An 18,388-nucleotide genomic window follows, 5' to 3' on the forward strand; every position below is an offset into this window, starting at 1 on the left:
ACAGTATATTAAGGTGTGCCTCTCAGACCTACAGTATATTAAGGTGTACCTCTCAGACCTACAGTATATTAACGTGTACCTCTCAGACCTACAGTATATTAAGGTGTGCCTCTCAGACCTACAGTATATTAACGTGTACCTCTCAGACCTACAGTATATTAACGTGTACCTCTCAGACCTACAGTATATTAAGGTGTACCTCTCAGACCTACAGTATATTAAGGTGTGCCTCTCAGACCTACAGTATATTAAGGTGTGCCTCTCAGACCTACAGTATATTAAGGTGTACCTCTCAGACCTACAGTATATTAACGTGTACCTCTCTGCACAGACCTACAGTATATTAAGGTGTGCCTCTCAGACCTACAGTATATTAACGTGTACCTCTCAGACCTACAGTATATTAAGGTGTACCTCTCAGACCTACAGTATATTAAGGTGTACCTCTCAGACCTACAGTATATTAAGGTGTACCTCTCAGACCTACAGTATATTAAGGTGTACCTCTCTGTCCAGACCTACAGTATATTAAGGTGTACCTCTCTGCACAGACCTACAGTATATTAAGGTGTACCTCTCTGCACAGATCTACAGTATATTAAAGTGTACCTCTCTGTCCAGACCTACAGTATATTAAGGTGTACCTCTCTGCACAGACCTACAGTATATTAAGGTGTACCTCTCTGTCCAGACCTACAGTATATTAAGGTGTACCTCTCTGTCCAGACCTACAGTATATTAAGGTGTACCTCTCTGTCCAGACCTACAGTATATTAAGGTGTACCTCTCTGCACAGACCTACAGTATATTAAGGTGTACCTCTCTGTCCAGACCTACAGTATATTAAGGTGTACCTCTCTGCACAGACCTACAGTATATTAAGGTGTACCTCTCTGCACAGACCTACAGTATATTAAGGTGTACCTCTCTGTCCAGACCTACAGTATATTAAGGTGTACCTCTCTGCACAGACCTACAGTATATTAAGGTGTACCTCTCTGTCCAGACCTACAGTATATTAAGGTGTACCTCTCTGTCCAGACCTACAGTATATTAAGGTGTACCTCTCTGCACAGATCTACAGTATATTAAAGTGTACCTCTCTGTCCAGACCTGAAGTATATTAACGTGTACCTCTCTGCACAGACCTACAGTATATTAAGGTGTGCCTCTCAGACCTGAAGTATATTAACGTGTACCTCTCTGCACAGACCTACAGTATATTAAGGTGTACCTCTCAGACCTGAAGTATATTAACGTGTACCTCTCTGCACAGACCTACAGTATATTAAGGTGTGCTTCTCAGACCTACAGTATATTAAGGTGTACCTCTCTGCACAGACCTACAGTATATTAAGGTGTGCCTCTCAGACCTGAAGTATATTAACGTGTACCTCTCTGCACAGACCTACAGTATATTAAGGTGTGCCTCTCAGACCTACAGTATATTAAGGTGTACTTCTCAGAACTACAGTATTTTAATGTGTACTTCTCAGACCTACAGTATATTAAGGCGTACCTCAGACCTACAATATATTAAGGTGTACCTCTTAGGCCTACACTATATTGACATGTACTTCTCAGACCTACAGTTTATTAATGTGTACTTCTCAGACCTACAGTTTATTAATATGTGCTTCTCAGACCTACAGTTTATTAATGTGTACTTCTCAGACCTACAGTTTATTAATATGTGCTTCTCAGACCTACAGTATATTACTGTGTACTTCTCAGACCTACAGTATATTACTGTGTACTTCTCAGACCTACAGTATATTACGGTGTACTTCTCAGACCTACAGTATATTACGGTGTACTTCTCAGACCTACAGTATATTACTGTGTACTTCTCAGACCTACAGTATATTACTGTGTACTTCTCAGACCTACAGTATATTACAGTGTACTTCTCAGACCTACAGTATATTACGGTGTACTTCTCAGACCTACAGTATATTACGGTGTACTTCTCAGACCTACAGTATATTACGGTGTACTTCTCAGACCTACAGTATATTACGGTGTACTTCTCAGACCTACAGTATATTACGGTGTACTTCTCAGACCTACAGTATATTACGGTGTACTTCTCAGACCTACAGTATATTACGGTGTACTTCTCAGACCTACAGTATATTACAGTGTACTTCTCAGACCTACAGTATATTAAGTTGTACTTCTCAGACCTACAGTATATTAAAGTGTACTTCTCAGACCTACAATATATTTAGAGCAGTGGAAGTCAACATAACAAGCATATTTTCCACAGATCTGTTATTTGGCCGGAAGAGGCAGAGGGGTCATTACTATATCGGGACCTATCCCTGGAGAGGCCCACACTCCAAAATAAACTCCACACACAAACACACACACATAAAAATTATGACACAAACACGCCTCTCTATGCTCTATACGACCGCATACGTACTGGTGTGGGATCAATAATTTGATTGCTTTCCTGTTGCTCGGAATTGTCCTGCATCGCATGAAATGCAGATGAGCTTTGAGATTTACATCAATTCACTGAAATCTACACTAACACAAGGTTATATTAACATATGCACTTTTCATGTAGCTTACTTTTGGACAGCTAATAGCCTAACGGCCGATCATGCAACGTTATGGGCTACACTTTAAGGACCTGTTGCTGCAGGATTGTTTTGCTGTGACAAATAGGTCAAATTAAGATCCTACATCTGTACATATTTCTCCTCGCCCAGGGTCTATACTAACACATAAAGATTGAGCAGTGTGGAGACTAGGTGCAGCCAGCCGCCTAAACAAGATGTATAAATAAACACAACGTGGGGTAGGGAACCAGGGAGAGAAGGAGGCCGGGGTAAGAGGAGGGGAGGAGTCAGACCTATAGCTAAAGTAGGCAGACTGGGCTGTGTTTCGCAATAGCAGCTTATTATCTCTAAGACTGGGGCTCTTCAGATCACAGGTAGCTGGCCTCAGGGCATAATCACCACATACAGTACTGTAGAGGCCTTGTGTTTAGAAGAGTGTGAATTAAGAAGCCTGTCTCGTCCATAGAATAATATAATAATGGTCTCGTCTCCTACACCCACATGAGGAGAACATATAGGGAAGTAGGCCATGAAGAGCAATATAAGCCATTCCTGTACATCTGAATATCTACATCCTCCTCTGAGTTTACATATTGCTTGATTGCATTTTACAGATTTCAGAGAGGGGGGGAGGCACTGCACACTTCTAATCACAATAACAGTCTCTTTTTACACACTGAATAAGGATGATGCTAAATGTGGATCATTTCCACATGAAAGGGTCAATCTGCGATTGCTAAATTCAATTTTGGACTTTTAAATTAATCCTACTGTCACGTTCCTGACCTGTTTTCTGTTGTTTTGTATGTGTTTAGTTGGTCAGGGCGTGAGTTGGGGTGGGTAGTCTATGTTATGTGTTTTCTATGTTGGGTTGCCTGGTATGGTTCTCAATTAGAGGCAGGTGTTTGACGTTTCCTCTGATTGAGAACCATATTAAGGTAGGTTGTTTTCACTGTTTGTTTGTGGGTGATTGTTCCTGTGTCTGTGTTTACCACATGGGACTGTTTCGTTTGTTCGTTCGTTTTAGGTAGTCTGTTCCTGTTCGTGCGTTCTTCGTCTATATGTAAGTTCGTTTGTTTCAGGTCTGTTGACTTCGTTTATTGTTTTGTAGTTTGTTCTAGTGTTTGTCAGTGTTTCGTCTTTCATTTAATAAATTAGTATGTATTCATCACCCGCTGCGCCTTGGTCCGTTCATTCACCACAAGACGAACGTTACAGAATCACCCACCAAACCCGGATCAAGCAGCGGGTTAACGGGCAGCAGCGACAGCAGCAGTGGTTCAAGGAGGAATGGACATGGGAGGAGATTCTGGACAGAGAAGGACCCTGGGCAGAGCCAGAGGAGTGTCGCCGCCCAAAAGCGGAGCTGGAGGCATCTAAAGCGGAGAGGCGGCATTATGAGGCGCTAGCAAGGCAGAGCGGCTGGAAGCCCGAGAGGCTCACCCAAAAATTTCTTGGGGGGAGGCTAAAAGGGAGTGTAGCTGGGTCAAGTTGTAGACTTGAGCCAACTCCCCCTGCTTACCGTAAGGAGCCGGTGAGGGCGGTATTGGAGGTGAGTGACACAGAGACAGTGAAGGAGTTAATGGGGAAATTGGAGGAGAGAGTTATGAGGGATGTACTGGTTTGGTGCATGAGGCACGGCATCCGTCCGACTGAACGTGTCGGTGAGTTGATGTCACCGGGAACAGCTCTCCATACTCGTCCTGAGGTGCGTGCTAGCCGTCTGGTTAAGACAGTGCCTACATCACGCACCAAGCCTCCTGTGGTTCTCCAGAGTCCTGTGCGTCCTGTTACTGCTCCACGCACTAGCCCTATGGTGCGTGTCTCCTGCCCATTACCACCAGAGCCTACACCACGCACCAGGCTTCCAGTGCGTCACCAGAGCCCTGTTCCTCCTCCACGCACTCTCCCTGTGGTGCGTGTCTCCAGCCCGGTACCACCAGTTCCGGCACCACGCACCAAGCCTCCTGTGCTTCTCCAGAGCCCTGTACGCACTGTTCCTTCTCCCCGCACTCGCCCTGAGGTGCGTGCCCTCAGCCCGGTACCTCCAGTTCCGGCACCACGCACCAGACCTATAGTGCGCTTCGAGAGTCCAGTGTGCCCTGTTCCTGCTCCACGCACTAGCCTTGAGGTGCGTGTCTCCAGTCCGGTACCACCAGTTCCGGCACCACGCACCAGGCCTACTGTGCGCCTCAGCAGGTCAGAGTCGGCCGTCTGCCCAACGCCGTCTGCACTGCTCGTCTGCCCAGCGCCGTCTGAGCTGCCTGCACTGCTCGTCTGCCCAGCACCGTCTGAGCCATCCGTCTGCCCAGCGCCGTCTGAGCCATCCGTCTGCCCAGCGCCGTCTGAGCCATCCGTCTGCCCAGCGCCGTCTGAGCCATCCATCTGCCCAGCGCCGTCTGAGCCATCCGTCTGCCCAGCGCCGTCTGAGCCATCCGTCTGCCCAGCGCCGTCTGAGCCATCCGTCTGTCCAGCGCTGTCTGAGCCATCCGTCTGCCCAGCGCCGTCTGAGCCATCCGTCTGCCCAGCGCCTTCTGAGCCATCCGTCTGCCACGAGCCATTAGAGCCGCCCGTCTGTCCCGAGCCATTAGAGCCGTCCGTCAGTCAGGAGCCGCCAGAGCCGTCCGTCAGTCAGGAGCTGCCAGAGCCGCCAGCCAGTCAGGAGCTGCCAGAGCCGCCAGCCAGTCAGGAGCTGCCAGAGCCGCCAGCCAGTCAGGAGCTGCCAGAGCCGCCAGCCAGTCAGGAGCTGCCAGAGCTGTCCTCCAGTCATGAGCTGCCCTCCAGTCATGAGCTGCCCTCCAGTCATGAGCTGCCCTACAGTCATGAGCTGCCCTACAGTCATGAGCTGCCCTACAGTCCGGAGCTGCCCTACAGTCCGGAGCTGCCCTACAGTCCGGAGCTGCCCTACAGTCCGGAGCTGCCACTCAGTCCGGAGCTGCCACTCAGTCCGGAGCTGCCAGTAGTCCAGAGTTGTCCCTCTGTCCTAAGCTACCTCTCTGTCCGGAGCGATCTCTCTGTCCTGAGCTACCCCTCTGTCCTGAGCTACCCCTCTGTCCTGAGCTACCTCTCTGTCCTGAGTTGTCTCCTCTATTTAGGAGGGGCGTTGGTGAAGGTTCCTGGACCATGGTCGGGGGCGAGGGTCGCCACTCAAGGGACGCTAAGGAGGGGGACAAAGACAGTGGTGGAGTGGTGTCCTCGTCCACCGCCGGAGCCGCCACCGCGGACAGATGCCCACCCAGACCCTCCCCTTGAGTTTTAGGGGTGCGCCCAGAGTTCGCACCTTGAGGGGGGGGTTCTGTCACGTTCCTGACCTGTTTTCTGTTGTTTTGTATGTGTTTAGTTGGTCAGGGCGTGAGTTGGGGTGGGTAGTCTATGTTATGTGTTTTCTATGTTGGGTTGCCTGGTATGGTTCTCAATTAGAGGCAGGTGTTTGACGTTTCCTCTGATTGAGAACCATATTAAGGTAGGTTGTTTTCACTGTTTGTTTGTGGGTGATTGTTCCTGTGTCTGTGTTTACCACATGGGACTGTTTCGTTTGTTCGTTCGTTTTAGGTAGTCTGTTCCTGTTCGTGCGTTCTTCGTCTATATGTAAGTTCGTTTGTTTCAGGTCTGTTGACTTCGTTTATTGTTTTGTAGTTTGTTCTAGTGTTTGTCAGTGTTTCGTCTTTCATTTAATAAATTAGTATGTATTCATCACCCGCTGCGCCTTGGTCCGTTCATTCACCACAAGACGAACGTTACACATACACCTGTATATACCCATTGATTATTGAATAATATAACTTATGAATACCTCATGAGCTTAGTTCCATGTTCTTACCTCATCTGAACCCAATACAAACTTGTTTTATTCCTTTGTTTGTAAACAAAGTAATTGTAAACAAACACTGTATAGCCTCAAAACATTGTTAAAAATGTCATGTTGATCTCATGGATGGTCAGTCCTTGCATCCATAGCGCTGTCTATAAATTTGAGATTGGCTACATTTCTTCAGCCCATCCCTCAGCTACACTCTTAGAAAAAAAGGTTCCAAAAGGGTTCTACATAGAACTGAATCTGAATCTGATAGGATTTATTTTTGTATTTTGTTTCTTTCTTTCAAATAGTGCCTGAGCATTAGTGCTTACCTCAGTGTTTAAACTTTTACATCAGGAGTTTGAGTAATGTCACGTTCCTGACCTGTTTTCCTTTGTCATGTATTTGTTTTAGTTGGTCAGGGCGTGAGTTGGGTGGGTTGGTCTAGGTTTGATTTTCTATGTTGGGATTTTGTGTTCGGCCTGGTATGATTCTCAATCAGAGACAGCTGTGAATCGTTGTCCCTGATTGAGAATCATACTAAGGCAGCCAGGGTTTCACTTGTGTTTTGTGGGTGTTTGTTCCTGTGTCAGTGTTTGGGCCACACAGGACTGTTTCAGGTTAGTCACGTTTGTTGGTTGTTGTATTTTGTAGTGTTTGTTGTTTTCCCATTAAAATATGAATACTTACCAATCCGCATCTTGGTCCGATCCATGCTCCTCCTCGTCTGAGGAGGAGAACGACTACGACAGCCGTTACAAGTAATCTTATAATTTAAAAAAGATACACATGAGAATGTTTTAAACTGTACCTATATGGGAATAATTGTGCACGTATCTGGTATTCCCTTAATCATTTTACATATGGTACTGCCGTGATTTCTGTCATTCAAATTAGTATTTTCTGTGATTTTTATTGAGCGGAGAGTAGGAGAATAGAAGGGAATGAGTGAACCAACAGTGTATTGTACTGTTTGGTAAATATCAAATTGGCCAGTTTTACCTATGTTGATTTTTCACTGTAACATGCCTAGTGTTGATTCAGGAGTTAATTTAACTTAACACTTAGTGGTATAAAATAACCCCAGTATTGGTGTTAATAACAAGAGCTGAGTGTGATTGTGTCATTTTCACTCTGTGTAGAGTAAAACACTCAAAACCACTTATCATAAACTCAGCAAAAAAAGAAACGTCCCTTTTTCAAGACCTTGTCTTTCAAAGACTCGTAAAAATCCAAATAACTTCACAGATCTTCATTGTAAAGGGTTTAAACACTTTTTCCCAAGCTTGTTCAATGAACCATAATCAATTAATGAACATGCACCTGTGGAACGGTTGTTAAGACACTAACAGCTTACAGACGGTAGGCAATTAAGGTCACAGTTATTACAACTTAGGACACTAAAGATGCCTTTCTACTGACTTTGAAAAACACCAAAAAAAAGATGCCCGGAGTTCCTGCTCATCTGCGTGAACGTGCCTTAGGCATGCTGCAAGGAGGCATGAGAACTGCAGATGTGGCAAGGGCAATAAATTGCAATGTCCGTACTGTGAGACGCCTAAGACAGCGCTAGAGGGAGACAGGATGGACAGCTGATCATCTTCGCAGTTGCAGACCACGTGTAACAACACCTGCACAGGATCGGTACATCCGAACATCACACCTGCGGGACAGGTACAGGATGGCAACAACAACTGCCCGAGTTACACCAGGAACGCACAATCCCTCCATCAGTGCTCAGACTGTCCGCAATAGGCTGAGAGAGGCTGGACTAAGGGCTTGTAGGCCTGTTCTAAGGCAGGTCCTCACCAGACATCTCCGACAACAATGTCGCCTATGGGCACAAACCCACCGTCGCTGGACCAGGAAGGACTGGCAAAAAGTGCTCTTCACTGACAGGTCACGGTTTTGTCTCACCAGAGGTGATAGTCGGATTCGCGTTTGTCGTCGAAGGGATGAGCGTTACACCGAGGCCTGTCCTCTGGAGCGTGATCGATTTGGAGGTGGAGGGTCCGTCATGGTCTGGGGCGGTGTGTCACAGCATCATCGGACTGAGCTTGTTGTCATTGCAGGCAATCTCAACGCTGTGCATTACAGGGAAGACATCCTCCTCCGTCATGTGGTACCCTTCCTGCAGGCTCATCCTGACATGACCCTCCAGCATGACAATGCCACCAGCTATACTGCTCATTCTGTGCGTGATTTCCTGCTAGACAGGAATGTCAGTGTTCACTCAGTTGTTGAATCTTGTTATGTTCATACAAATATTTACACATGTTAAGTTTGCTGAAAATAATTGCAGTTGACAGTGAGAGGACGTTTCCTTTTTTGCTGAGTTTATTTCCAGGCATGCTCTATTTCAGGTTGCTTTTCAGAATTTTTTGTTTCAATATCTGTGTTTTTGCATGTACATTGATTGGTTGATTAATATTATGCTATACAAAAATAAATAATGTATGTTTTTCTAAACTAATCCAATCTGTTAGCAGTTGGAATTATTGCACTCATTACTGAGATGGTTGTTCCTGTTTAGATTATTTAGGTAGTCTCCTTACTCTATGCTCTCTCATTCGGAATGCAGGTTGCGGGTGATTAAATGAGCCAATGGTTGGATATCCTCTCTCTGGCTGGATTCCAGTAGATATTACACTTCACTTTGCACGCCGGCGTGACTTGCAGGCCTGATGTGGCCTATAAACCAGGAGTTTCCTAAGACCACTGTGTTAGGGTATAACTTGGCCCTCAAAGAAAGGTGTCATGATATATGTAATGTATTGTCATAACGAGTTGAATTTTAAAGGCTAATAAAGCTGGTGAAACTGTTTATAGAGGGTTCTAGGAAGAACTCTTCATAGATGAAAAGGGTTCTGAGTAGAACCTTTTATAGGGGTTTCTAGGCAGAACTCTTCATAGAGGGTTCTAGATAGAACCATATACAAGGGGTTCTATGGCAAACCCTACATTAACAACCCCTTTGTAAAGGGTTCTACCTAGTACCAAAAAGGGTTCCCCTATGGGGACAAACCGAAGAACCCTATATGGTTCTACTTAGCACCTTTTTTTCTAAGAGTGCATTTGCCAAACCAGTGGTGGGGAGGCGCATTGTTATTGTTTGAACTGCAGATTGGCCCTTTAAAGAAAATAAAAAGGTTCAAATAGATGGAGAAAAACCTGCCCACATGTAATTATAAAGCTGCAATGGCTTATACAAATAGTACTTCTAAAATGGCACCCTATTCCCTACTGAACTATATAGGGAAAGGGGTGTCATTTTGACCTAGCATATATCGATAAAGTCATTACTGTCAATTAAAGGGACCATTTAAATTAAATCTCCACGTCCTTACAATTCAACAGTGGCTGGCCTGTGAACCGCATTCTAAATTAAATCGTGGAAGACTTGGAGGGAGGGAGGAATAGAGGGACAAACAAATTAGTAATAAGATGGGAGTTTTGTGGCTTATTGGGGCCAACAGAGGGCAACGTTATCTGTAACATCCATTTAAATCTGCCATATCAGGTGCAGAAGCACTTCAGGGATGGAAATGAGGCTTGTTCCATGGATGTTCCATTCAACCCCGGTCACGCCAAGGGCAGATTCATACAAATACAGCTACCACACAACGCATATGTAACGCTTGGAGCGCAATGATGAGGAGTGAAGGTGGAGAGGAAGGGCCAACCCAAGCCGTCTTTATGATAATACATAGGATTTATTTTTTCCTTTTAAAACTTGAGGGTGACTTTCGTATCTTAACTTGATGTATTTCCTTTCCATATAGTGGCGTGTGTCCCAATGATGTCATTCCTAACCAGACACTGCTGATACAGTACCAGTCCCACTTTTACTGCACATTTCAGGACAGAAGCTCACAACTATAAAATCAAGTAAGCAACTTTTCCCAATTACAACTTTAATTATTTTCCCACCAAAACCACAGCCCTGACTCCCCTATTTCCCACCAGCCCCTATATAGCAAATAGATAAGTCACCCACTGCTGAGATAGCATTGATGAAGATAAGGATTTGCTTTCTCAATGTACTCCCCAATACGTATAGGACATCAATCTATGTCTTTATGACCTCTGCTGTGCCCTGTTATTGTTGTCATTTGAGTCGGGGGGGGGGGCTAGGTCGTTCTGTATCCAGAGACATATCACTGGTTGGCCTGTCAGCTGTGTCAGCCAGAGATAACACAGAGCACTTTGTCACATAAAGGGCATTTAAGGTGATGCGTTGTGGCCAATAAGATGATTTTGTTTCAATTAATAGATTAATTGATTTGTTACGCTAATTTGATTTCTTTCCCTTCTGCTGTCCCTCACTGTTAGGATACTCGTACAGGGGAAAAATGTTATTGCACCACACTGTTAAAAAGAGGTGCTTTGTAACACTAAAACTAGTGGCAACTGAGCTGCCACCAACCTTAAGGAGATGAAACCTTAACTTTGCTGGAGCATTGAAAAACATGGTTGTGAGGGTTATGAAACAGATTTATGATGTACTGAAACGTTCATCCTGAGGTGTTCTGAAACATGACATGGTGTGTTGTAACACATGGGTGTTAGGGTATTGGGACAGACTGAAGGTGTACTGAATTTCTTTATAAAGCCCTTTTTACATCAGCAGATGTCACAACCTGCTATACAGAAACCCAGCCTAAAACCCCAAACAGCAAGCAATGCAGATGTAGAAGCCCAGTGGCTAGGAAAAACTCCCTAGGAAGAAACCTAGAGAGGAACCAGGCTCTGAGGGGCGGGCAGTCCTTTTCTGGCTGTGCCGGGTGGAGATCATAAGAGTACATGGCCATTAAGGCCAGATTGTTCTTCAAGATGTTCAAACATTCATAGATGACCAGCAGGTTCAAATAATAATCACAGTGGTTGTAGAGGGTGCAACAGCTCAGTACCTAAGGAGTAAATGTCAGTTGGCTTTTCATAGCTGAGCATTCAGAGGTTGAGAGAGGTTGAGAGAGGTTGAGAGAGGTTGAGAGAGGTTGAGAGAGGTTGAGAGAGGTTGAGAGAGGGAGAGGTAGAGGGAGAGAGCCGCAGAACAGTTGAAACTGGAGCAGCAGCACGACCAGGTGGACTTGGGACAGCCAGGAGTCATAAGGCCAGGTAGGGCTCAGGTCCTCTGGGGAGGGAGAGAGAATTAAAGGGAGCATTGGCCCCGTCCGACAATATCTCTGGACAGGGCCAACTAGGCAGGATATAACCCCACCCACTTTGCCAAAGCACAGCCCCCACACCATTACAGGGATATCAAAAGACCACCAACTTACTACCCTGAGACAACGCTGAATATAGCCCACGAAGATCTCCTGCCCCACCCGAGGGGGCGCAAACCCGAACAGGAATATCACGTCAGTGACTCAACCCACTCAAGTGACGCACCCTTCCTAAGGATGGCATGGATGAGCTAGTGACTCAGACCCGTGACTCAGTCCCCTTAATAGGGTCAGAAGCAGAGAATCCCAGTGGAGAGAGGGGAGCCTGCCAGGCAGAGACAGCAAGGGCGGTTTGTCGCTCCAGTGTCTTGCCGTTCACCTTCGCACCCCTGGGCCAGACTACACTCAATCATAGGACCTACTGAAGAGATGACGGAGTCTGCGTCTCTCACATGGATAGGCAGACCATTCCATTCAAATTGATTTTATAGGAGAAAGCCCTGCCTCCAGCTGTTTGCTTAGAAATTCTAGGGACAGTAAGGAGGCCTGTGTCTTGTGACCTTAGCGTACATGTAGGTATGTGCAGCAGGACCAAATCGGAGTGATAGGTAGGAGCAAGTCCATGTAAAACCTTAAAATCAGCCCTACCCTTGACAGGAAGCCAGTGTAGAGAGGCTAGCCCTGGAGTAATACGGTATATTTTTGGGGTTCTAGTCAAATTTCTAGCAGCCGTGTTTAGCACTAACTGAAGTGTATTTAGTGCTTTATCCGGGTAGCCGGAGAGTAGAGCATGACATGGTGTGTTGTAACACATGGGTGTGAGGCTTATGAGACAGATTGAAGCTAAACTGAAACATTCACTGAGGTGTTCTGAAACATGACAGGTGTGTTGTAACACCAGTTAATCAAGAATGTGTTATATATTCTTTTAGGGCAATGGTCAGTAAAATATCAAGAATACAAAGGTGGTCTTGATTCATATTGAAAGGTTGAATAAACTGCACAATGCAGTCAGTCATTCAGGCCATGGGGTTTGTGAAGAGTCACTGACCCATTGACTGCATGCTATCATCACCATGCCTACCTGGCTGACATCAATACACATCCATTCAATCCTGGCTATTTCCCCTCAGATAGGAGAGGACGCTAGAATAGTCCATTGTCAGAATATGTAATTGTGGGAAAATGGGCAACGAGCCCTGTTATTGTTGTAATTTGAGAGTGGGGGAGGGGGGTGTTCCGTATCCAGAGACATATCACTGCTTGGCCTGTGTCAGCCAGAGATAACACAGAGCACTTTGTCACGTAAAGGGCATTCTAGGTGATATGTTGTGGCCAATGAGACAATGAGAGGAAACATCTATTTGTTTCAATTAATTCATTTAGAAACGAATCAATTATTAAATGTATTGTTTCTCCTCATCTCATTGCAGTCTCTACTGGTACAGTTGGCAAATGGTATTGGACCACCTGTAAAATGTTGTCTTCCCCTTACAGGGCAATGGTCAGTAAAACAGCAAGAATACAAAGGTGAACTTGATTCATATTGAAAGGTTGAATGAATTGCACAATGCAGCCTGTCATTCAGACCAGTTTTTTTTAAGATTCACTGACCCATTGAGTGCATGCTATCATCATCATGCCTATCTGACTGACATCAATAGACATATGGCTCTGGCTATTTCACCCTATAGGCAAAAGAGAGGAAGCTAGAGCAGTCATTGTAGATGATCATAGTGGATGATGGGTAACAAGCGAAGCATTGTCTCTAAGTACAGATGTAGGATCTTATTTAGAGCCAGTTTGCTACAGCAGGAAAATAATCCTGCAGCAACAGGAAATGTGGATTATAATTAATGGACATTTTTTTGTAGGGGTTGATATATTTTTTGTTCGGGTAAATCAAGCCTGACATTTTAAGGTGGAAAAAACTAACTTTAGAAGCCTTTTTTAAACTTGAATACACTACAAGTTTGCATTTCCTGTTGTGCAGGAAAATTCTCAGGAACAAAAGACTGATCAAATTAAGATCCTATATCTGTAGTCTGAATTAATGCCATTAGTTACCTGCTATTTTATTGAGTTTCTTCATGGCTTCAAAAGTCAATGTGTCACCCCATGTTATCCCTGCAGGAAGCCAACATTGCAATTTGGTGAACTAATCTCTAATCTATTAAGTAAGTGGGGCTATGTTCCTCCTCCTCTGTCTCACACAATAGGCAAGACTGTAGTGGTCCGTTGTGTTAGGTGAGTGAGTCACTAGACTGTTACTTGGTTCTTGGAAAGGCTCCTTTTGGTAGGACTGAAATAAACCCATAATTTCTCACTCACTCACTTTAGTACACACACACGCACCACCTCAATCATACACACAGGCAGGCAGGCAGGCAGGCACACACACACACACACACTTCCAATTTAGTGCCCGGATTGACAATTATCATTATGTTCCCATCTAATTTTGCCTTTACAGATACTTAATTAGTCCTCAAGGTTAATGTACTGTTTTATGTAAATCCCTATACAGTCTAAAAGCATCCCTATACCATTGTGGTGTGGCGTGGCACAGACCCCACTGTCTGTCTCCTTTCATGTTGTTAAGCCATGCTGCTTTTACTGTAGCTATAATGTCATCTCAAAAGGTAATCATGATGGACATGATCGGTAATACAAAGACATGGTCCAACCATCCTAACCCTAACCATCCATTCAGTAGCTTTACAGCCAGTCAATTAGATTGGGAAGTGAAGGCAGGCGATTTGAATATTACCTGCAGCCATCTGTTGTTTCTGTACATTTCCATACTGCCTGGTATTCCTGTAGTTGTTTTTGGCCACATACATTTGTTTTATACATGTTGATGATGCTGCTGTACCACAAGAGGTTGGTGGCCCCTTAATTGGGAAGGACGGGCTCATAGTTAAAAAACAAACATTATTTAACCTTTATTTAACCAGGTAGGCTAGTTGAGAACAAGTTCCAGTAACGTCTGGAACGGAATTAATGGAATTCCGTTCCAGCCATTCACTCCATTCCAGCCTTTATTATGAGCCGTCCTCCCCTCACCAGCCTCCTGTGTGTTGCACAGATAATGCAGTGCTGATTTGACTGAATGGAACCCCTGGACTGACACGGCCATGTCTCCATAAGGAAGCCTCCGTGATGCAAGCAGATGCACTTCACTAATCAGTAGACATAAATAATTGAATGTATAGTATTCATACAATATTGTGCGACAGCGGATTTTCGCCACTGTGATGAGACGCCCTCTTCTTGCACATCCTGGATGTGCAGGGGTGATATTTTCAACAATACAGACACAGGCAGGCCAGGCACTTGAGCCTCAGGGGTTGCTGTCCTCATCTCTCTATGATTGAACGAGAGACTCAGCCAATCTGTGCACGGTGACGCACCGCAAGGCTGGATCTAGACGCGCTTCATCATCATATTTAACACACCCACCCTCGATCTCACGCTGGACAGACAGTGGTTCTCTTTTTCCTCGCGCAAAAGCCACATATTCGAGAGAGAAAGCGAATCGGCACCTGTCCGAATTATTTATTTGATTTGTCGCGTTTTGGTTGTTTTGTATTGCCTGTCGTTATTCCGGTTTGTTGTGTGATCATTGACATATATTTCATCCTGGGTCGCATACTGTGCAGTAGGCTCTCGGTGAACTAATTCACTTAGCCTACACTTTTTTTTTTTTTTTTACCTGCGGCGCTTTTCAACGTTGGTTCACCGTTTATCGTGGCAAAGGAGGAATCTCAAATAGACTTATTTTAAAAAATATATATTTCGACATTGGTGAATAGCGCTCTCTGCGCTTTCCCTATCCCGGACTGGACCAATGCGTTGCCCGTGCCCAGCGGATCCACGATAGCCTCGTTTCTCACACCGCAGAGTTCACGCTCAACGGCCGGACCGATGTGCGCCAGCAGACCCCGCGAACACACACCTCTGATGGATCATTTATCTAGCGTTTTTGAGCTTTTTTTTCGGGCCCCTTGCACTTTCTTTATACCTTATGTTATGCATAAAGCCTTGAGGTCGGACTCGGAGCAATAGAACAGAAAGCAGTTGAGATAATGCCGCTTGCCCAACTTGACCGTTGGTCTGAACCGAATCGACTTGTTTTACCTGGGCGCATGCGGAGAATCCGCTCGTTCTGAATCACAAAAGGAGCCTTCTATGTGGTTGGGAATACAAAAGTTGAACACTGACAACTTTAGTCTACTCAAGACGGCTATAAGTGAAGATGGTTTCGTGTTCAACGTGTATTTCATTAAATTGGCATCCAGCGTAATAAACATAATCAGTGATGTAGTGAGTCTGTTCATATGCGTGCTCATCATTTGCAGTAAATACTCACAACAGCTCAAACAGGGGACTATGAAGATGCTACTCTTCCGTAAATTCCGGGTTTTGATTCTCTTGGTGTTTCTAATCGCCTGCTCGATGCACATCTTGATAGACTTGTTACCAAAGCTGGAGAGGCGCGGCAACACCGGCTGCTCCTGCTCGCACACGCCGAGCGAGGACCCTCAGAACTGGGCTAAACACCGAGCCAGGTCGGGAGTGGAGTCGGGCTGGCCTAACAAACACACTCTGAGAATCCTCCAGGACTTCAGCAATGAGCCAAACTCTAACATCTCTTCCCATTCTCCGGAGAAGATCCCCAAAGCGGGGGACAAAACTGAAGCCTTTATACGGCCTGAACATTATGCGCAAAATGGTGACAAAAATAGACGGTTTATACAGGACACTGTACTCAACAAAAACGTACCTGTCAAAGGTTCAAGGTTGCGGGCGCTGTTTGACCACCCATTATTTAAGAGAACCTTACCATCTCTGACCGACGAGGACACATTGTTCAAAGTCAACACAGACATCAGATTTGACACCAAAGGCGCCACAGAGAATCAGGAATGGTAACCTATATTTTTATAGATATTTATAGACTATCACCACAATCTGAAAGTGATTATTATCCTCCTCAAATTCAACATAAGACATGAACATAAATTAAACAAACAATACACCTAAGATATGATGTGTTAATTTAATCAATTTAATCGTGTTACTACATGAATAAAGGTGTTATTACACAAAGGGTTATAGGCTACGGAACCATATTATCAAATGTCCCTCTTGCAAATTCAAGTCCCTTAGTAAAACATGTCACCTCAACACACGAAACACTAAAACAGCTGAAGCACTAAAAAGGAGGGTGATTCAGGGGTTACACAAAATGCATAATCATGTCATCCTCCCTGTTGTAATAACACTGATCACCTCCTCCTCCCTCCCCTCTTCCCCCCCAGGCATGCTGAGCGGAACGTGGAGGAGTACTCTCCGACAGGAGGGGAGCTGACGGTTGACTCCTACCCCAACTGGCTCCGCTTCCACATAGGGATTAATCGATATGAGCTCTACTCCAGACACAACCCAGTCATCGATGCCCTTCTCAGGGACTTGGTTTCACAGAGAATCACCAGTGTTGGTAAGTCAGAGGAGAGAAGGTAGCTTCTCTATAGCCTGGTCCCAGATCTGTTTTTGCTTCGTTCAGCCAACTCTCATTGCCATAGAAGTTGAGAAACTAGCCTGGTTCCAGATCTGTTAGTGGTTTGTTTAGCCAAGTCCTCTGACTATCATTGACACAGATAACTTGGCGAAGGCACATACAGATGGGACCAGGCTAGTTTCTCCTCTGTATGGCACAACAACAGTAGTCAGAGGAGTTGGCTAAACGAAACACAGAAACAGATCTGTGACCAGGTTCTCTCTCCAAATCCACACAAAGTGAAATGAGAGAATACAGGATGGATGCAGCTTGGTCTGGCAGTATGGCCAGCTACATGCTGCTCCCTCCAGCCCATGTAATTACACAGCTATATGACTACTGAGAAGCAGGATGTCAATACCAATTGAGAGTACAGAAGTCAGCAGTTGGTAGTTTGGGTTTTTCTTTATATAGCATGCCTAGCTACAGTCACATCTACTTCACTCATTCACAGAAAGAATACAATACAAATGATCAATGGATATTATATACTGTATATTGATAATGTATGACAAATTCCATGTTCTAGTTGATAGGTGACATATTTGGTAATGTGTAACTCACACTAGGACGCGTAGAACATAGAGCCTAAAGCCTTTGGGTCTGTTACATCAGGGCATCTTCCCTATAGAGTGGGTATGCCAACAGTCTAGAGACTGAAACGTTGACATTTTCCTCTTGAACGGTTACCCTCTTCTCGCCTTTGCACAGCCCATGTCAACATCTCTTTTACATTAAACAATATTTTCTCAAAGCTATTATGGTATTTTTCAAAGACTTTGTGTCTCTTTTTTTGGGGCCAATTTGTTTTACGGCCAAGAAATTGACTTGAATTTTGTCCCTTTTTGGATGTGAGGATTCCATCTTCTGCTCTCTGAACAGCTGTCTCAGGAGTCCCTGTAGAATGGCTTATTGTGTTCTAGGTTCTAGAGCGAGAGAGGGGGAAGAAAGAACAGAGAGAGAGAATGAGGGAAGAAAGAAGAGCACAAGAGAGAACAGAGAGAATGGAAAGAACAGAGAGAAAACAGACAGCGATGTGAATGCACTCTCTGTCCTTCACCTCCCAGTCTCCTTCCTGATCAAACAAACACTGTGACATCATCTGTCACTCACTCTGAGTACACAGTCACACAGTCTGAACTGAATCAGTGGGAGAGGTTGACCATCCTCTGGAGAGGGAAATCCATTGCGTAATTGATTATATAATCTCTGATGATTTTCTTGTACTTTACAATGTCATCCAGTGAGAATGATTCTGCCATACTGTGTAATTGCTGTCAATGATGATTTG

The 18,388-nt window shown here is 44.9% G+C and overlaps 1 protein-coding gene across 1 annotated transcript in view; it reads left to right on the top strand.

The window, feature by feature from the left end:
• The first annotated feature begins 15,002 nt into the window (after window positions 1-15,002).
• The window catches only part of LOC120017766 (extracellular serine/threonine protein kinase FAM20C-like), a 13,761-nt gene continuing 10,375 nt past the window's right edge, over window positions 15,003-18,388 (top strand). The window contains exons 1-2 of the mRNA XM_038960739.1: window positions 15,003-16,465; window positions 16,859-17,037. Coding sequence (XP_038816667.1) covers window positions 15,726-16,465; window positions 16,859-17,037 — 919 coding nt within the window. The 5' untranslated portion in view covers window positions 15,003-15,725. The remainder of the gene's footprint in view (window positions 16,466-16,858; window positions 17,038-18,388) is intronic.

This window comes from Salvelinus namaycush, chromosome 22 (genome assembly GCF_016432855.1).
Source record: "Salvelinus namaycush isolate Seneca chromosome 22, SaNama_1.0, whole genome shotgun sequence".
Taxonomy (NCBI): domain Eukaryota; kingdom Metazoa; phylum Chordata; class Actinopteri; order Salmoniformes; family Salmonidae; genus Salvelinus; species Salvelinus namaycush.